Source organism: Adiantum capillus-veneris, chromosome 7 (assembly GCF_014529385.1).
Source record: "Adiantum capillus-veneris isolate H3 chromosome 7, ASM1452938v2, whole genome shotgun sequence".
NCBI lineage: Eukaryota > Viridiplantae > Streptophyta > Polypodiopsida > Polypodiales > Pteridaceae > Adiantum > Adiantum capillus-veneris.
In genome coordinates, this window is record NC_140937.1 from 147,264,761 (window position 1) to 147,285,633 (window position 20,873).

The following is a 20,873-nucleotide window of genomic DNA, read 5'->3' on the forward strand; positions in this document are numbered from 1 at the left end:
CCCGTCCTCTATTCTTTCTTTTCTGCTTCTGACTGAGAGAGTGCGAAAGCTACTCTCTGAATACCGAGAGGATTTTCCCTCCACTATGAGATTTTGGGAAGCTCTTGAAAACGAGAGTTTATCTTCCACAAAACTCAATGGAAGCTCTCGAAAATGAGAGTCTACCTTCCGCTAACTGAGTCCCTTTATGCATAATTATTCATGCAACAAAAACAAGGAAGAAACACGCAAAATGCACGCACACATGCTTGCTGTAATTTTCTGCACATAACTTGAAAATGTTACCTGAGCGCCTTCCGAAGCCGAAATAGAGACCTTTTCCGCGATGGAATTGCACGAAACTTTGTGTACACGTAGTGTAGGTAAAGAAGAACTAGATTCTATATGTATTTTGCTGAAATTCACCCTAAAGGAGGTGATTAAGGGCTGAAAACAGAGAATTTACAGCCACCACACTCTACGAAGAGAGCGCCTACTGCAACTTCTCGCGATGAAACTTCACCAAAAGCTGGCTATGGCTATGAGAACCCTTGTTTTAGACAATGGGAGCACGAGGCCACCACATATGTCGCAAGGGGCTACTCTCAAGCTTCCATGGAGGACTCCAATGCGTAGAGCATACTCACAATAGGGGAGGGGTAGGAGTACTGCCAACACTGAAAATGGGGGAGCGGGGGCTCCTAAATAGCCATCAGGGAGAGGGGGCGCTGGGAAGAAAGAGAGGGTGAGAGTGAGAGTGAGAGTGAGAGAGAGTTAGTTTGCATTGGTAAGTATGCCACTTGGCACACTTACTTAATAATTTTAAAAACCCTTCAACTTTCACTTTTAAAAATCCCTAGGCTATTAATGAATTGTGAAAATTAACTCACAATTGCACACACAGATGCTACTAATGAATTTGTTAGCTGCTCCCCAACGCAATGTCGTTCCGACACTGCTCTGGCATTACCTGTTCGCACTTGTCCGGTCATTTGGTCTAGCATAGACAATTTAAAAATACATTAACTAACTTATCCTAAGGCCGTAAAATGATTCAAGCCTTAGGGTTATTATTCTAAGGACCCCATCTCATTCATGTGCTTGCTCTAGCGCGCGTAATTTTCTGAGCCTGAAATCTGAGGCTACTATCTACCCCTTCATTGAAGACCCGATTTCCCAATCATGAGGGCTTCAGGGTATTTTTCTGCTAGGGTCTCCCTGAGGTGCTCTGGCCCAAACTTGGGCGACCTGAGGCCCCAGAAACTGCTAGATCTATTCTAATGTGCACATAACTAATTAGATAATTCTTTTCTTGTAAATAAACTAATTATTTACAAAGTCTAACATAGTTACAGATAGAGCTACCACATCAAATGTACTCATGGATTCAGTGCAATAGCAGTCTACAGTTTGACAAAAGTATAAAGGTCTCATTAAGTCATTTGTACACATGTTTTGACAGTCTTTTTTGCGGATACATGCGAGGATAAAAGGCTGCTTACCACACAAGATCATCTATGGCATGTATATATGGCACGCAATCGAGGACGTTTGCGATTTTAAGAGGGTGGTATGTCTTGAGGACGTGGCAATTGCTAACTTGAGTTGTTGGTTTCTTTCCGATGATTTTTGTTTATTTTTTTGGACCCTCTTTTTGAAGTTGCAAATGACCGGACATTGCGTGGCCTGTGTGGAACGGCGGACGGCCGAGAGTTTCACCCGCAGTCGGGAAGGGCAGGTCACCACGAGTTGGTCAGGCTAATCGACATTGGAATCCGAGCAGTAAAAGGGTGTCTAGGCTCAGTTCAAAGTCATTTAGGCCCCTCGCAATACTTATAAGTTGGTGGGTACTAGGGAATTAACTCTAAAGAGGCAAACTGGACACATGGCGGCTCCACATGTACTTGCCAGGTTTGCAAGAAGAGGAGGCGTCCATTTCAAGAGAGGGGGCTGATTTTTGCTTCAGTGTGTGTGCTACAATGTGTGTGCGAAGTGGGTGCAAGTGATCACAGCTTTAAAGGAAAGCTTGCCTTCTCCCTTGCTCCATGTATGCACGATGATTTGCTCTCACGCATCTCTCTCCCCTTTGCACATATGGTAATGCCCCTCTAGTTGGGCTTCTCAGATGACCATGTACAGTTCTGGGGGTTTTATGCGCGTTTGCCAAGGCAAGAGCCTTTTGTACAGGAACCGGATTAGCTAATTGCTAATCCCCTTCAAGTGCGCATAGTTCCATCGCGAAGGAATGCGAAAACGCAGAGTTTTCTCGCGTGAAAACTCCTTTGATTTATAGGGGAATTGTCCCATTGCGTGCACGAGCATCTGAGACACGCGTAGGCGTGCTCGCTCCGCTCGAAACGGTCCAAAACAGAGAATTACCGCCTGCTGTGTTTTTCTGCAGGTTTAGGGTTTTGCACCTAAACTGCAGGGAATCGCCAGGGGAGCCTCTGCAAGGCCTTCGGATGCATGTACAAGGCAGTAGGCACCTAAAAGTGGCAAAACAGAAACTGACAGCATGCTGAAATTGATCTGCAGCTCACTGGAAAGCTTCCATACCGCAAGGGAAAATGTCCTTGACGTGTGCTTTTGACCTACAGGGATATTTGCGCAGTCATGTTTGCGAAATTGGGTCAAAAACCTGCAATTATAGCCACGGACAGCTTGGTGAGGGCTAGGTGCAAGGGTTCGGATCGTTTATTTGCCGAGGGACAATTTAGAGAGATTTCCCGCGAGGAATCTCGTTTAATTCAAGGGGCAAGTGACCCTATAGGTGCGAGAGCTCGAGGGCTACCCAGAAAAGTGATCTGTACACGGATCGGAGCGCAAAACAGAGAATTTAACGACCTGCAATTTCTCGCCAGGTTTTGCAAAGAGCTCTAAAGTATGTGGAAAGTCTATGTTTGCTTTGGATTTTGTCCGTGGAGACTTCTACTATGGTTATCGGGTTGGAGTAGAGGAATTTCAGCTCGATAAAAGTGGGACATCTTGTGGAAGTTTACAGGTTTTTCTCTAGTATAATAAGAATAAAGAAATACCGAAAGGGGCGCCAGTCTTTGGGGCCAACAGGGTGTCGTTGTCTGCTGGGTAGCGCTCTAGCTACCAGGCCGTGGTTTGTCTTGAAGTGTTGAATTCCAGTCACAGGCTTATTCGTGAAGTTTCTTTGTGTCGTAAAGTTAAAGTAAAGAATTTCGGGTGAGAGCCAAAGCCTACCGGCCCATGGGCCGGTTTCAATAATAGTCTCTCTGAGTGTACAGATTTCCAGGAAGAAGACACCTAGGCACCTCTATCATAGTAATCCATGATGCGGAATAAGGGGCCAAAGCCCTTTCTAAGTAAGCAATGAAAAGGCCTTCAGATCTCATAGTATGTTGTGCATTGGCAGATATAGTGCTCCTCTGTCTCTGATAAACCTGGCATAATCTTTGCTTTGGGGGTATACCTCAGTATCAGCCAATCTCTATCTCCAACTGGTCAGATGAGGTGCATAGCTGATCAATAACACCGTCAATGCCATGAGATAGGTGGGTGTCCCTATAATTGGGGCGTGAGATAAACCCATCATCTCTCGTGCAAAGAAGATGGTCTCGATAAAAAACCATCTTTGTCTCCAACCCATGTGACAGAGACAACGAAGTCCTAGTATCCGACTGAATGAGATCATGTCTAATAAACCTGCTAATCTCTAAATGTGTGGGTCTACGGGATGGTGCATCCAAGGAATACTGAAAAGCGGGCAAACTGTCCATCCTAAATCCATGTAGCTCAAACCGAGATGATATCTATGCAAGCATGAAGTATCACTCACAAGCAATTTGTCGCAATGATTGAAGCGCTAGTCATGCATATCTGTCGTGTGGTAGCTCCCATGCGCTATGAATGAAAGACACTGATCTAGCAAGAGCCTCCACTGCAATCGGTGGTGTACTTATCTCTGCACTGATAATCTCATGTGGCACTGAGGCTTTCACCAGGATCAACCTGGACATCATGGATACAAGTGGTCTCTCCATAGATCTCCATCCATCATATGTGCGCCATCATCTACTATGAGGATTTTGGCCAGCCCCCATATCTGCACGCCATTAAGCATGTTAGAAGTGACCAAAGTGTCAAAAAGCCACAACTTAGTGCATGGCTCCTGAAACTGCACCTGTGAACATGTCCTCTCTTGTCCTAATACTGCATATCCCCTCTTCAATCTTAGGATGTGTTTTTTCATGTGGATGATAGCACACACAAGATTGCCTGTTGGCACTCGGGTTACCGTCATTGGTGATGATCCGACTTGTCAGATACCCTGAGTCTTTTAGGCACTGTTTCTAGGTTTTTCCATATGCACAGCTAGTGTGGATGGCAGGTTGTTGTTTGTTGATTAGAGTGGGCATCCATGATGAGTTCGTGACGTGGGGGCAGTTGCATGGATTTTGCAATTTCCGGGGTCACACACCTGTTTTCATGGCTTCCCGGATCATTTTTCTTTGTCAATGTGACAGTGTCTACTGTTACCTTCATGGTGGACAATGTAGCTGAAAAGTTCAGTGTCTATTATGCTGCTCTTTGGCTGTTTAAGCCGCAAGGTAGCCCAAACTTTCTTCCCTGACTTTAGTTTCTTTTCCTACGGTGGACACTTTAGTGAAATGGCTGGGGAAACCCGTGTCTTTGCATGTCTTTCAATAGGGCATGACACCTTATGGTTTTGTACTGACTCATCGAGCTTGATTATCAACCTTTACAAGAGGGAGAGCTGTTTGAACTGATTGGCACATTTTCCACGGACCATTAAGCATTGTTCACATTGGTCTTTTTGTGTAATATATTCTAGCTATGGTTATTGTTTTTGAAGAAACCAAATAAAGACTGGAGGAGGGAGAAAACGTTAAAGGACAGAGTGGGCTTCAAAATGTAGGGAACTTTGAAAGGATACTAGAACAGCTGAGCTTGTAGGGTATATTCTACCTCACCTTGTATCTTTTGACTAACAGTGCTTTCTTCAATACAAATGGATGGATTAGGGCCTCCCTCCATTGGGGATAGAGGGTACGAGAGGAGTAGCATTTGGAACGGTGAATAGGTGTGGATATGTCTATGATCAATATAGGTGTTCAATTTTCTCAAGTCGTACTTCTAACACAATCCAGAAGAAAATCATTTCAAATCATTTGAGGTTTGCTTGTAAGGATGTACCACACCTGTATGCATGCTGTAAGCGGAGGGGAAATCTCCTTTTTCAAGTTTTCCCTTAGCATTCCATAAATCTTCTCAACAATCATAACCAGCTGCTGCAGTTCTGCAAACTTCTTGTCATATTGGCTGAAATTCTGAAAACAAGCAGAGTCAGGTTGGACCTACATATCTCTCAAAACATGTTTGCATTGGAAAGCTCCGATTCGAGGGTCAATTCTTTATTCCAACCATCTTTGCAGTGTATATAGAGTCAAGAAATTGTGATACTTACATGAGACATCTTACCCATTAAACTTTGCACCAGTTGCGAAGGCACAGGAGCTGCAATTGGCTTTAGGTTGTTCCGCATGAGGCAAAGAGTATGTGATAAACAGTATGCCATTGTTTCATTACTTCTTTGAACCTAGCAAAAAACGACTACAAGTTATTCAAAACGGTTCCACAAGTTGATCAACCGTACTACATACGCTTGACCACTGTGCGCCATGTGCAAAGCATAATTAAGCTTTTCGGATGATGATTTTGATCCAGTTTCCTTCGAGTTTGCCACACTATGAGAAGAAGAGCATTTTTGCCTCCTACCTCTGCAATGGAATGGGACAGATGATCAAAGTGTTGGGTCTCCTTAGGTTCAAATGTATCAAACTCCATATCTTGAGTAATCCTCTTTATGAGCATATCTCGAGTTTCCTGCAGATAGAACGTAACTTGAGTCCCAGAAACAAGATCACACTTGTTACATGATCAAACAAATGGCTATTTTACTGTACCTGTTGTCTCTGGTCAAGTAATTTCTGAAGCTTTTGGTCAGATTGGTATTGAGAGTTCTGCAAGAAAAAATTGGGTTTGGTGTATCAGGCTGACTACCATTCTCTATACCTGCAAAGGTTCATTGGCTCTATGTTGATCTTCTCTACTAATCTGCCATGCAATTGTGGCAATTCTGGTGAGTACCACAGAAGTCATGTGGTGGCCGCTTTCTTTTATTATTACGGACTTCCAAGCTTGCATCTATATTTTAAATGCACATATAATTGTAAAAGTTACATTTGCACTTTCGAATACAGTTAATATAGATGTAATAATTCATGAAGGGGCTCGCAACATGTATTGGCATTTAAACATTGGGAGTATGCTTTGATTTTGAAAGTTGTCTCAAGGATACATACTTGCTTTAAAGCAGGTCCTGCTATCCTGGTTGGACAAGATACAAGGGCTTTCTTGCGGAGAACTTGATTTTCAATATCCAAAAATGACAGCTTCTCTTCTAACCTGAAGTGAAAAGTGAAAAAGACAGCAAACAGTGTAAAAATGCTGTCACCTCTGTATGAATCATAATCTAGAAGGGTACTCCGCACACGACTATAGACTCTGGAAAGACATGATCCATCAATGTCTCAGTACCAACTTTCAATTTTCAATGATGATACATAACCTTGAATGTGTGCCTGGGGTGCTGATATGTAACTCATGGTTGGACAGGAAGTAATGCTAAGGTTACCTTTCTCTGTTTCACACTTTTGACAATCTTATATCCAATGCTTTCCTTATAAGTAATTTTTAATCAATGAAGTGTAATAATCCTCAGTTTTACTGTTATTACATATCAACACTTTTGGTCATACACTTGTAAAGAAGCAACATGTCCCATACCATATCAAAGGTCACATGATGCCAGGTATAACTTGTCAGATACAGCAGACTAGAGGTACTATTGATTCCATGTAGCAGAAGAGTGGCTGTATTCAAAAGATTGATGGTCACTTGACTATGATTAGGTCGGCTAGTCTTTGGCCCCAAGGGACAGCTAGAGAGCTTAGTCCTACTGTCAATCAGCCCCACAAGAGTGAGAGCAGAAGCAAGAGTCTTCAGGTTCATGGTTGCCAAGCTGCTGTTGCCTCGAGAGATGATCATGGAAAAGTTGCGACTATCTGAAAAATTGAAGACTTCAGCGTTGCGGGGCAGCCAGGCAGCATGGGCTCAACTTGCAAGCTCTCGCTATGCAAGCTCTGGCTATGATACCCAGAAGCTCTGAGGTTGCTGCAGATGGATTTATTTCTTTTACCACACACACAGTTCATTTCAACCATGATCACTTCGGGCTCACTTCCAATCCAGGGTCATGCGCATCCAGCCCAGCTCTGAGACCAATTTTACACTCGGATGGCTATGCACGGTCAGCTGGCACACTATGGCACAAGGGGTGGGAGCCCTATTCATCACCCTGCCAGGAAATGAGCCTACAACTCATTGCTCCCAACACTAGCCCAGGGCTCGAAGTCTCCACCTGGGCATCGTCACCTTTAAACACTCCATTCTCCCGCCTAGACTCCAGTGAGTCCTACGGGCCCGTAGCTGCTACAGTCTAGGTAACAGCCTCTATCCACGCTGACATATTTCCAATGGGTAAGTCTGCAATAGGCATACATACCGAGCCCTACCCACCCATGGTGCTAGATACTAAAAAAGAAAATCATAAATTCATACAACAATGCTGTGTGTGGTTCTTACACTGGTGATCCTCTTGGATCATCTACCCATCAATTCCACAATCTACCTCTTCAGTGCATGCATACCAACCTAACTAGCTGTTGACATACGTACACATTCCAACACATATTGGTGTTTACGATTGAGTGAATAGTGATGATAAGGAGCTTCATGTCAGAAAGGGACGAGTCTAAGAGCTTTTTAAAGCCCAGGTCTCTAGCTAGTATGTAAGCTTAATATCACCCAAGTGGTGAGAAACCATCGAAGATTTCACTGAGAGATAAGTGAGGACTCACTCAGAGGTTCAGTCGAGCTACATATGGAAAGGAAAACCCGACATATGAGACCGTCTCCTGCAACCAAGGTGCTGAAAAGGAAAATGTAGATCTGAACATTGCGATTACAGAGGTGGCCCATCAAAGAATAATCAAAGCATCCATGCCACTCCATTGCTCTATATTACATACCACCGAGAACTTTGAGAGTGGTGCTACAATGAACTGCAAATCCACCAAACTATTGGGCATTACCGAGTTGGCAATTGTCCACAGCAGAAAAGGCCCAAAGGAGGCTTACATAGAGTGCCTCCATGAGAAAACACTTGTCAAGGAACGCGTTACAATAGGGGTGTGCTTTGTGCTAATCAAGGAGGCATAAGTCTGATATTGTACCATCCATCTGGCCATACATCACGACTGCTGATCTATGTATAAATTCAGCTCATGTAAGCTGATGACCTTGGATAATCAGGGCATAATACAAGCATCAGCCAACTACATCCTTACCAACATGGACTCAGGATGGACCCTTCAAGGAGCTCCGAGTGCAATTTTCATCATGGCAAGTCACAATATGAGCATGCAAGAGGATTGCATGGCAGTCAAGAAATGAGGAGATTCCTTGGGTTGCATGTCTCAAACGCAGTGTCGTATAGAGAGTTGCCACCCCTTCATAGATCAAAAGCTCTTTAGCATGAAAAATCTTCGACCTACAAGCCAGTTTTAACATATCCTGTGGGGCTTTGATATGTTCTTCAGGAAAAAGTTAGCACCAATCAGTGTAAATCTTTGAAAAGGGTACAAGAAGGTGTCTAATCCACTTGGCTATGTGCTATAAAGGCTTTTTCTCATTGCCCTTTTATATAACTGTTTTCCAAGGCTGTGCACATAACAGACTTTCAAATTTATTGCTTGTCCCGACTATAATTTATGTGATTTAGTCCTCATTGTGGTTTTCATGTTGTCGTCACTCCAGTGCATACTGCCTTGAGAAAGTGCAACGAATCCATGTTGGCTACAAAGACCGCCAACTCTGGGATTGTCGGCAACTGAAAAACCTTTCTTGTCAAATAGCTTAGCTTTTTTATTTTATTTTATTTTTTGCCATTTTAGTGTCAGATGGGAGATTCCAAACTCGATTCAAAGTTACAAAAAAAAAAATCTGAGTCCACCTGAAGATGAATCCACTCATTCAAGAACTCTCACATCTAGATTTTTCATCCTATACAGACAAGCACTGCCAAGAGTGCATCCGGTCACCTTCATGTATAAATTGCACAATTCAAACCAGTGACTACTAATTTGAAGATTCTAGATGTATCCTACATTTTTGGCTTCCACTCATACAAGTAAGAGGCATTAGTTTGCTTGTCAATATTAATGTGTTCAGATATCAAAATAACTCTTTTATCTATAAATAACCACATCTTAAACCTCAATAGCTTACACTTGATTGTTTATGTACATAATAGACAGATATACTTCACTTTTTTAACAGTGCTTAATGATTATAAAAACTACCATTAAACAGATGCATTTTTCAAGAACTATTTTCCTATGTCATCACACAAGAGCATGACCTTTGCAGTGTTAGATGCACCTCTTCCATCCTCTCTTCAATTTGCTTGCTTTTATGAAGCCTTTCCTCACTCTCCTTTCTGGCCTTGAATAACCGCTTCTCAGCTTCTAGAGCTTTATGTTCGAAAATACCAACCAAAGTCTGCTCAAAAAGCCATTTATTAAAAACCTTGGGAGATAGAGAACAAAATCAATGTCTCTCTCTCTCTCTCTCTCTCTCTCTCTCTCTCTCTCTCTCTCTCTCTCTCTCTCTCTCTCTCTCTGTGTGCACCGCCCCCCCGCACCCCCCCCCTCGCCCCTTGCCCATCTCTCACACCTCTCGCCCCTAACCAGCCCCCTCGCCCCTATCCTCACCAACTCTCGCCCCTACCCAGCATCCTCGCCCCTATCCTCACCAACTCTCGCCCCTAGCCAACAGGAAATCTCCATAGTTTCCGGACTTTTTTCAGAAATCGAAGTGCAAGAGTGGGGGGGGGGATTCAAAAATTTTCAGAATTTTCAGAGTTTGATTACAGGCAAAAATTGAAGGAATTCAAAAAATTCAGAAAAATTTCAGATTGCAGATTTTTTGCAGAAATTGCAAGGGTATGCAAAATGTATGCTTGATGCGGGAGAAAATGTATGCATAATGTCGAAACATATGTGCGCATAGTGGCTCTCGTTTTTCTTTTATTGGCGGCGATTAAGCGTGAGAAAGTAGAATGATAAGATCGACCCCTTAGAGGATGCCATCCAAAAGTGCAAAGAAGAAATGACGAAAACCATTAGCAAGATGAACCGCAACCTATTCGGCACAATAAAAATGCTCGAAGGACGCGTGTTGATCCAACAAAGCAAGAGAAATGCACTGGAAGATCGTGTGGCAGCTCGGGATGAAGAGATTACGTCACTCAAGAAGGGTCTCGCTGAAGCACGATCAAAAAACACACTTGAAGAGGGAGAATTGCAACCCTCAGTAATAGAAGAACTCAACACGATCAAGGAGCAAGTACGATCCATCAAAGAGGGAGAAGAGCAACACAAAGAAATGACGACGTCTTTGGTGGATGTTATTACAAAGACTCAACAGAAGGCGGATGAAGCCGAGAAATGGATCGAGGTCCACTCTTCCATCTCTGTCTTGTACGCTTTCATCTCCTTTTCCATCCTTGCTAACCTCTTGCTGGTAGTCATAAAAGTTGATTTCTTCATTGCTAGTGATGCCATTGCATGCAAACCACTCAAGGGGAGGGGCTTGAGCTCTCGAGAAGTGCTGCGTTTGCGCTCATGACCTCCATCACAATACGGCCACAATAAACACAGCTCAGAGACCGGACGGCAATGGAACACCCACAACCCGATGCAGGTATGGCTTTTTGGAAGGTGCAAGGTGCAAGGTGCAAGGTATGTTCATAGCCGAGCCTGTGGTATCTCCTCCACGGTATATACAGGCTCGGCTGCCCACGGTATCTCCTCCACGGTATATACAAGCTCGGCTGCCCACATTCGTCCGTAAATCTCTTCTACATAAACTGAGTTCGTATCTGGTGTAAAAGTATACCGTGTGTGTGCAATCCTCCGTGGTGTCTGAGAGGCACTATACTGGAAAGAGACTGAAAAAGTCAAGAGAGCATGGTCCACTGCTACTCCATCAGGCCTAGGACCCACACTGCGATCCTGAATATTAGAGATGAAGCTTGGTGAATTCATGACATGGTCCACTGTACTGGCCCCATGTCTGTGTGGAAAGCATGTGAATCCCCCATACGAAGGAAAAATCTCTAGACCATTAAGTATGGCCAGACCATGCGTAGTCGTCATCTCCCTGAGATATCTCCCATACTCTGTGTGCTCTCTATCCTGGGAGTGTCTGTCAAGCCCCATCTCCAATATATCCATCTCTCTAAGTATCTCCTCCGATGTATCATAAAATACCGTTTGGGAGTTGGCCGTTCTGGCATTAAATTCTCCCAAGAGAATGATATCTCCATCTCTAGAGAATTCCCATATGTCATCATCAAGTATAGAGAAAGGGGATTGCCCTCTACGTGAGGTATAGACTGATGTGCTAGGGGGAAAGGAACATATAGCAATGTATAAGAATCTGCCTGTCTCAGCTCTCAGTCTCACCCACATGTATCTCACCTGGTCATCTCTCCGGACAATCTGTAATAGCGGCTGCAACTCCTCCTTGAATAAGACTACTACCCCTCCTGAACCTCGACTCCCATGCTGGGATCTAGCGTCTGGCCGACAAGCTGTCTCCCATAAATAACCAGTCACACTTGGCATCAACTCTCCAGATTTCTGATGTGTCTCTGAGTAAAAGACAATGTCTCTATCTCTGAAGCTACCCTCAAAGGCACCCACATCCAGCCTATATGATCCGTTGCAGTTTCATGCCGCCATCCGGAGTGTGGTCCCATATGTCTCGCACCGTCATGTTGTGCGTCTTTCCAAAACCACTACTTTCCCTCCTCTATTAAAGGCAATTTTTCCCTTCTCCCTTGCTGCCTTGATCTCTGGCATCAACTCTTGCATATGTGCTATTTGTGCTAAAGTAAGGTCATCCCCCATAAATATTCCAGTTTTCTCAAGTGCTGGTCTCTTCTTCAGGAATTCCTTCCTTGTGTCCAAAGTCAGGAAACGCAAAATAAGTGCTGAAGAGAGAGAAGAAGAAGAAGAAGAGTATTTTAAAGTGGAGAGAGAGAGAGAGTACACTCAAACGTTTATTCTCTTCTGCAAGCTCATAATTGCTTGCTTTTGTAGAATCATGCAAGGACCGTTCTTCCTTTAAGTCAGCTAGTTGCATGGACAACATCTTGTTTGTATCTCTTTCACTTGAAACGAGCAATTCCATGGTCTCTATTTTCTGCTGCTTCTCAAACAATCCAGCCTGCAGCCTTTTCAACTCCAAAAGTTCGAACTTCTTTGTACCAGCCTGCAAGTAAACAAAGTCATCAGATACTTCCTATTTGCATAACCTGCCATTATTAATGTAGCTAGCTGACAATTGCTTATTTAATATACACAAAGGTGCTGTATCCAACAAGATTTGCTTTTCCAGGAGTCCATGACAAAAGGATTTGATAGAACAGACGGATTTATATCAAGCACCTTCTTTTTTATCTTTTTTCTTTATGTGGGGGGGGGGGGGGGGGTGTGTGTGTGTGTCCCGCCTGGGGGTGGGGGGCGTTTTGTGATGACTAGAAAATAACTTGTTACTGGCTTGTTTCTGCAACTGGTTATGGTCTCTGATCTACAAATTTTAGCATTAGCTCTACCCAACAGTTGGTCTTACTGAAAGTCCTCGCAAACAAACATATTGAAGAAGAATGGCAGAATGACTTGCAATGAGCTAGCTTCGTGTCGATATAAGCTGTCCTGTTCAAAACTGTCCATGAATATCGTAAAGTGGAGGACAGTGAGGAACAAGACACCTGTTGAACGACATCAGGTGCTTTTGTAGTTAGAGGTGTATTGGCAGAATTTGTGGAAGGAGCAGAAATCAAATCACCCAGAAGCTGCAGATGCCACTCCCCATGTCAGCTTTTCTTATCAACTGTTCCTCCTGTGCAGAATGAGTAGAAAATTAATAAGATTGGCAGCACCATTCTGTACGGAAGAAATCTGGGGGAAGTCGTATGAGTATTCAATGCCAAGTTTCGAATAAGAGTCATGCTGAATTTTTCCATTACGAAAACATATGAGTTTCCTTATATCAGGAGATGTTTTACTTTGGCATGTTCGATTGTCCAGAGCTGAAGTGCTCTATGCAAGTCTCCTATCTTGTACAATAAGCATCATGAGTTTAACCTCATATTACTAACCATACTGCTCATTGTCTTTGTAAATATCCAAAAGTTCAAATCTTGACTTGTCATTAACATAGGTATAGGCAAGGCTGCTAAATTATCCCACTATTCTTAGCAGTCATATGCAGTCATTATGATACAAAAGATCACACTCGCCCATTCTTCTAAACTAACTCAACCATATTTTTTTACCTGGGTGTTAGAGGTCTAGCTAACCTACCTCCATTTTTAGTATGAAAATGAATTGTCACATGTTAACAAGAAAATCCCCCATTTGAGGCACAACGATAAGCCCTTTTGATTGGTATAACTTGACAAGCTAATGTTCAAGGTTCAGGAACTTCCTTGCCTCAGCGTGCCTTGCACTCACACTCATCAAGTGCTGCTCTAACTTTGTCTCTCGCTGACAAGCATCAGAACTCTCATCAGAGAGCATTTTTGCTATGACCAAGTTACTCCTATTTCCAATCTGGAAAGAACCCTCTCATGTGCCAAGAATCATTGTCTGAGAATGTGTCTGATTGACGGCATGGTGGAATACTGATGTGGCACGTAGATGAGGCGGTAACCCAGGTGCATTTAGGGCATAGGGCATTGGTACAATGTGCAAAATCTAAGCGGCTTAGCCCTCTCAACTGGTTACCAATTACCCTGTATCTCTGAGCTTTGGCCGCTATGATTCTTTCCCTCATCATACATTTGCTGACCATACCACGGCACTTCCATTGGGAAAGCGATTCTTGATTATGATCTTGTTTAGAGATCGTTAATCTATGCACATTCAAAATGTGCCATCTTTCTTTTGCACCAGAAAAATTAGAGAGCAATAGGGTGAAGTACTTGGCCGTACTAGACCTTTCTCTAGAGGCTCATTGACTTGCTTCAAAATTTCCTCTTGCTAAGCAAGACTTACCGTGTAAGGGGGGTTGGTTAGGAGGAGAGTTACCCGGTATGAGATCAATGCGACAATCTTCCGGACATTCCGAAGGTAGCTTATTCCGAAAAATTTGAGTGAAACGCTCCATATACCACTCAATAAATTGCAAACGTTCAATTCAAGACTCAAGAGCAAACTCTCTTTAGACTTATCCTTTTCTCGTGCGAGAATCAAGCAAGTAGAAACACACTTCTTTATTTCCTTTTTATCGGAGATATGGCTTACAATAGGAAGTAGCCAATCCCCAACATCAGCAAAATTTTAACTTTCTTTCCCTCATGTTCAAAGTGAGGGACTTTTCCACATAATCTGGGACCAATTGGATGTGGAAGTGCCATGGCCTAGGATAATGTCATATCCTTCGATGGGTACCATTTAAAATGATTCACGGTCCAGGTACTTGCTAATCCGAAGAATAAGATGTCCTTGCATAGGACCCCTCTAATGCCAATCCGGATGTGACCTAAGTGCCTACCTGAGTAGGTGTGAGGCTCAAGCGCTCTGTAGTATCAAGTGAGATGAAGTTGTCTGTAGATCCTGGATAATAGAGGATCATTTCTCGTTGGTTATTCAGAGATATGCAAACCCTTAAAATCTGATGCTTTCCTTTCTCCATTTCAATATTCTCTTGTACTTTAGGAATAGAACTCAAGCTTGGTGAAGCGGGTTCCTTCTTCATTTTTTCTTTCCTAGAAGATGCTTGTTCTTGCCGTTGCTGCCGAACAAGACGGTCGGGCTTCATTTGTCCTTTCTTTCCACAATCGAAACATCTTTCTTCTTCCTTGAAGGTTTGTACTTCGGAGGGCGAGAGATATTTAAGCCTCTTACCAGTGCCCTCTGGGTTCGGAAGCTAATCCGGATCCTCAAGGTAAAAAAAAATTCCTTGGTTGCCATGATCGTCATTTACCGCCCTTTGTCTTGCACAATAGGTGCTTTGTTCCATCCTTCGAGGAGTTTCCGTAGAGTGTAGGTCTTCAACAATGATTGCCCACTCCATCATATTGTGAGGGTACCATGGGAAAACACCTTCATACTCTCTCGAATCTATGGTTGAATGCGTGCTTCACACTTTCGCATCTTTTCCTCGTCAGAAATCTTTATGAAAGGGGTGACTTTCAAAAGAACTGACCGATACTTGTCAACATAGGCCGTGACTTTCTCATGTTCCTTCTGGGCGAGTCAATCCCATTCCTTCCAGATATCCTTCTCAAAGTTGGGCGGAAGGAATTGTTCATGATTTCAGCTTTGAATTGAGTCCATGTTCTCGCTCGAGTAACTTCCAAAATCTTCATCAACCACCAACTACTTGTCGTCTCGTTGAGGTACATCCCAACAGGACGCAACTTTGATTTTTCGATGAAGTTTCTATTTGCAAAAAGGACTTGAAACTATTCTATAAAAGATAGTGCCTTTGAGATATCTCTCCATCATGTGTAAGTTGTAACTATTAAACTTGACGTCCTTGTCACCAAATTTGAAAAACCGCAGCTTGTGGTGACGCTTGTGTTTATACTTTTTGAAATTGGGCTTCTCTTTAGGGTTATGTAAAGAAGTAGTAACCGTTCTCTTAGAAGAGGGTTTATATACTCTATGCGAAGTGGGGGCAGACTGTAATATAATTAGGAGATTATGGCGGGGAAGAGGTAGAGATATCTTTAGTGTCGTTTAGCAGAGAGAGTTCTTTTTCCTAGCCCTTGTTCCTTGTACGTCTGACTATTCTAATCCGAAGATCCCTTGTGCACTGTGGCACGTCTTCTCGTGTTTTCCTCCTATTCGTTGTTACCACCAACAATGATATCTTGACACCCATAAGCGACCGTTCCTTGCGATTTCTTTAGTTCGTTAAAAAACTTTTGGACATCTGGCAACGTAAGAAGCTACTACAATTCCGCAAGTTGAACTTGTACTTGCTGAAGTTCTTCAATGGTTCTTCTTTGATTGGTCAAGGTCCTTCCCGTTCCTTCTTGGGATGGTCCTTCTTTTTAGAAAAAACAAGCCGACCGAGCTCTGATACCACTGTCACAAATGGGAGCGCGCACAAGCAATTAATAAATAGAACTTGAAAGAGAGATAGAAGGGAGAAGATCGATACAATGTTGGGGACTAGAAGATGCCTCCCCCCCTGCTAGAGAATCTTTATTATGGGGCAAGGTGGAAAGGTACGTAGTGTACGACATGTTTTAGGTACGTACGGAACGTACTTCTGTACTGAACCAACTTTAAGGTACGTAATAGGTACGTACCATTTGTAAAAAACTCATGTTTTAGTGAAAAACCCATAGACTCATAAACAAATTAACATTACAAATTACAATCCTGAAAATGAACATATTGACAATTGGAGATAAAACTCAAATGCCTCAAGCCTCAATGATAAATCATAAAACCAAGTTCAACTACAAGCATACTGTCTCTGGCGTCAGCCAAAAGCCGGCACTGTAAATCCCATACAAACTAAAACAAAACAATGAAACACAGGTACAACCGTCCAAACTCAACTACAAGCATAATGTCTATGGCATCAGCCACAAGCCGGCATTGTATATGCCATACAAATTGAAACAACATAATGAAACACAATAAAAGTCTGCTGCTCTCCAAAGCATGCACATAGGCTATTAGACGGCATGCCTATAGCCTCAAAAGTCTGTGTCAGATGCTGAAGATTAATCGTCGGTAGAGAGCATGCCTCATCATCAAGGACATTGCAAACTCCGGAGTCCTGTCTGTGAACTTCTTTGCAGTCTTTGTTGCTCTCTGGAAAGTTACGTGCAGTGAGTATAAGGCATACAGCCTTGGGCTATTAGCCTATTAGCATTCAAGACCACCAAAAGGCCCCAAATCGGCTCGCAATCCAAGTCCGTATACTAACGCTTCACTTTCTGATTTTTTTAAACTGTAGCACCGTACGGTACCGTACCTTGCGTACCTTATCGTATCGTACGGTTGTACCGTACGAAAGGTAAGGTACGTACGTACTTATGCAACCTTGTTATGGGGAGAATCTTTTTACAAGCAAAAGAACCGGAGAAGAGCCCTTCTTTCTAGATCTCAGACTCTGTGGTCATTTCCTTCATGTTTGGGAACTTCACAGACTAGCTCTAAACTTAGATACTTTCTAGTTTGTACTCAAAGCATAGAAGCTCTGCAAACCGTCCCGGTTTCCGTTTCCAGAATCCGCAAGTGTAGGCGGAAGCCTCCTTGCTCCTTCTCAGTGATGGAGTACCTGCAAAAACACAAACATAATAGAAAAGAATCGTAGATCTTATGCACAACCATTACCTATTGCTCTTGGCAAGGAAAACAACCTTCGTACGCAAACTTGTTGCAAGCAGTTGCAATTCCATCGTAGTAGAGCCCTTTTGCACAAGGGATGGCACATCTGCGAAGAGTGGGGGGTGCTCTGTTGCTTTTATAGGTCCATGGAGGCAGCATGAATAGCAAGGGGACAGGTTCTTTTCCTGCCAACAATAGGAGGTCAGGGGGCGTTGAAAATAGTGAGAGAAGAGAGAAATATGGCTGGTGGAATGTGTGTGTGTGTGTGTGTGTGTGTGTGTGTGTGTGTGTGTGTGTGTGTGTGTGTGTGTGTGTGAGAGAGAGAGAGAGAGAGAGAGAGAGAGAGAGACAGTTGGTCGTTGGTTGTTTTTAGCTAGTAAGGGTGTCATGTGCGCACTGTACTTGCGCCACGTCGACAAGCTTCTGCTACAGTCTAGCGTCAGTATTAGGACCTAGCCTGGCACACTTCTGAGCCTCTAGGAGGACGTGCATGTCCAGGCCGCTCATAGTTGCATATCCTCCTTTGCACAATTAAGTCACTTAAGCATATAGGCATATAAACAATCACTTATGTCATTTATTAATAAGTGACTTTGACATGACATTTATTAAAAGTAGGTAGGGCAAATGACTAAAAGACCTTAAAAAAAAGCCCTATAGGCGCGAGAAGATGCAGAACACAAAGTAGTATCGACAACACTCTCTTCTCAGCAGTACCTTGTAGCCATCAGTGTTTTCAGCCAGCCTTGGCGTTTTCCCTCAGCCTCTCCTACCCTAAGCACCTTCAATTCAGCGATCAGCCCTTGCGGATTAGTAGTGTTTTCAGATCAGCTAGCAGGACCAACGTTCTCAGTTTTTCAGCCATAGTCGTCCTCGGCTATAGCAGATCAGCCCACTGCCTCGTCGTCGTCATCATCCGCAATACCAAGTATCTCCAACAGTACCCATTAGTACCTTAGCAACACCTCAGTACAAGTACCCCTCATCCTCGTAGTTGTTGTCAACGCAATACCCCATCATCTAGCACCCTTAAGTTTTGGCTTGGCTCTTGCCTAGCTTCGCGTAGGGATCATCAAGACCTCCTTGTCCTTAGCACCCAAGTACCTTCAGTACCCAAAGTACCCAACAGTACCAAGAACCCACAGTAATAAGCACCAAGCACCGCAGCACTAATCAGTACCTCATCAGTACCCAGCATCAGTAACATCAAGTACCCATTAGCATCTCATCATTTAGCATCATTGTATCAACATTTTCTGCAAGTAATAAAGCAAGTACTTGCTCTAGCAACAGAGCAAGAGGGCCCTTGAGGGTGGTTGGGACCCGATATGCAATGTCATCTCTCTCTCTCTCTCTCTCTCTCTCTCTCTCTCTCTCTCTCTCTCTCTCTCTCTCTCTCTCTCTCTGTGTGTGTGTGTGTGTGTGTGTGTGTGTGTGTGTGTGTGTGTTTTTGCTGTTTTTTAAGGTCTCACAAGCGTTTCTTGCTGTTTTTTTAGAGTTTCTTTTATTTTTTTAATGTTTCACTCTCTCCCCCCCCCCCCCGAGTGTAGATGACAATGGATTCTAGTAGTTTCACTATTTTGTAACAGATTGGTCTCATAGGTCATTTTGGCTTTTTGAAGACGTTAATATAACATTTCATTTCATTCATTCATTCTCTCTCTCTCTCTCTCTCTCTCTCTCTCTCTCTCTCTCTCTCTCTCTCTCTCTCTTGCTGTTTTTTTTAGAGTTTCTTTTATTTTTTTAATGTTTCACTCTCTCTCTCTCTCTCCCCCCCCCCCCCCCGAAGTGTAGATGACAATGGATTCTAGTAGTTTCACTATTTTGTAACAGATTGGTCTCATAGGTCATTTTGGCTTTTTGAAGACGTTAATATAACATTTCATTTCATTCATTCTCTCTCTCTCTCTCTCTCTCTCTCTCTCTCTCTCTCTCTCTCTCTTTCATTGCACAGTGTTCTATGAGATTCGGGGGCGTTTCCACTGCTTATTCAGAGAGGGTTTTGGTCCTCTATCTAGGGTCATGAGTTATGAGGATCAGAGATGTCTTGGACTATATCTACTTGAGTTACACAGGTATAGAGACACTTTACTGGGGAGAGCTAGAGAGAGGCAGTCCCAGAGACACATTACAGATTTCTTTTCACTAGATATGGGACAGCCAGAGGAGCAGCCACCACTGCAGACCTCGTCCCACACTCATTCGACCACTACTGGCACTCTCATCGACCGAGCATTGGAGCTACAGAGATACAGACGACCGCGACTGAGGAGAGGAGCTACACAGCATCGACGGAGACTACAACAGAAGATTCGAGCCATACTCTCTCGACATTCAGAGTGCAGATGAGGATGGATCCTCACCATTTCTTCCATCTTTGTTTCACACACTGTTACATCCAGTTTACCGGGTACCTATTGTATCAGCTGCTACACCCACGTAGTTTTAGATTGTAGTAGTAGTAGTAGTATCCTGTTCCACTTCTAGTTCTTTTCTAGTTCTTTTGTACCCAGACATGGTATTAGATTCACTATTTTGTAACTGATTGGTCTCATAGGTCATTTTGGCCTTTTGAAGACGTTAATATAACATTTCATTTCATTTCTCTCTCTCTCTCTCTCTCTCTCTCTCTCTCTCTCTCTCTCTCTCTCTCTCTCTCTCTCTCTCTCTCTCTCTCTCTCTCTCTCTCTCTCTCATTGAGGAGGGTCGAGCACATGGTAGACGGATATACTGCAGCTTTGTGGATTTCCGCAAAGCTTTTGACACGGTACCGAGGGCTCGATTGATGCACCGACTTATGGAATTGGGGGTACCCACAAAGCTGATGTGGGGGATTATGGCATTGTACAGTTCAGTGATGGGTCATGTACGCACATCAGAGGGGATATCTGACATAGTTCACTCCACTATCGGAGTGAAACAGGGATGCCCACAGTCCTCTACTTTATTTGGCATGTATGTTGATGGGGTCTCTGATTATGTTGACAAAGGAGGAGATAGAGGTGCTCAGCTTGCAGGGACATGGATCCCTCTTTTATTGTATGCTGACGATATCGTGTTGATATCAGAATCGCAAGAGGGTATGCAGAGACATTTGGACGCATTGCATAGTTTTGCAGAGGATAGTGCATTGTCTGTCAACCTTGGTAAAACCAAGGTCATGGTATTTAATACCACGCCACAGTGGGTTAGGAGATCAGCACCTACTTTCACATATGGGCAGGACAGTATGGAGTACACTGATGCATACACATATCTTGGGGTGGTCTTTAGTGGACCGAGGTTCACACTGAAAGTGGCAGCAGACACTAGATTGACTCGTGCCTATGCAGCCTTAGGTGGTTTAGAGAGGATTTG

General features: G+C 43.4%; 2 protein-coding genes across 28 annotated transcripts in view; one reads left to right on the top strand and one right to left on the bottom strand.

Moving 5' to 3' along the window:
* Positions 1-20,873, bottom strand: part of LOC147454777 (myosin-11-like) — a 167,389-nt gene that overhangs the window by 43,767 nt on the left and 102,749 nt on the right. For 5 of the 8 annotated variants that reach the window (XM_086516609.1, XM_086516608.1, XM_086516614.1 and 2 more), the window contains 8 exons: positions 17,549-17,701; positions 12,208-12,429; positions 9,512-9,651; positions 6,333-6,435; positions 5,934-5,990; positions 5,746-5,853; positions 5,435-5,566; positions 5,169-5,297 (listed from right to left, as the gene is read on the bottom strand). In XM_086516609.1, the coding sequence (XP_086372735.1) occupies positions 5,169-5,297; positions 5,435-5,566; positions 5,746-5,853; positions 5,934-5,990; positions 6,333-6,435; positions 9,512-9,651; positions 12,208-12,429; positions 17,549-17,701 (1,044 nt within the window). Of the gene's footprint in view, positions 1-3,789; positions 4,052-5,168; positions 5,298-5,434; positions 5,567-5,745; positions 5,854-5,933; positions 5,991-6,332; positions 6,436-9,511; positions 9,652-12,207; positions 12,430-17,548; positions 17,702-20,873 lie in introns of those variants that run through there. The other 3 variants (XM_086516613.1, XM_086516610.1, XM_086516611.1) reach the window with 3 other exon arrangements.
* LOC147454778 (uncharacterized) overlaps positions 1-20,873 on the top strand; it is a 162,973-nt gene that overhangs the window by 43,570 nt on the left and 98,530 nt on the right. For 6 of the 20 annotated variants that reach the window (XR_015188682.1, XR_015188676.1, XR_015188678.1 and 3 more), the window contains one exon: positions 6,347-6,678. The exons of 4 other annotated variants lie outside the window; for them this stretch is intronic. The gene's annotated coding sequence lies outside the window, so the exon portion shown is untranslated. Of the gene's footprint in view, positions 1-4,961; positions 5,158-5,255; positions 5,318-5,467; positions 5,483-6,021; positions 6,110-6,346; positions 6,679-20,873 lie in introns of those variants that run through there. 10 more of the 20 variants (XR_015188681.1, XR_015188686.1, XR_015188690.1 and 7 more) reach the window with 8 other exon arrangements.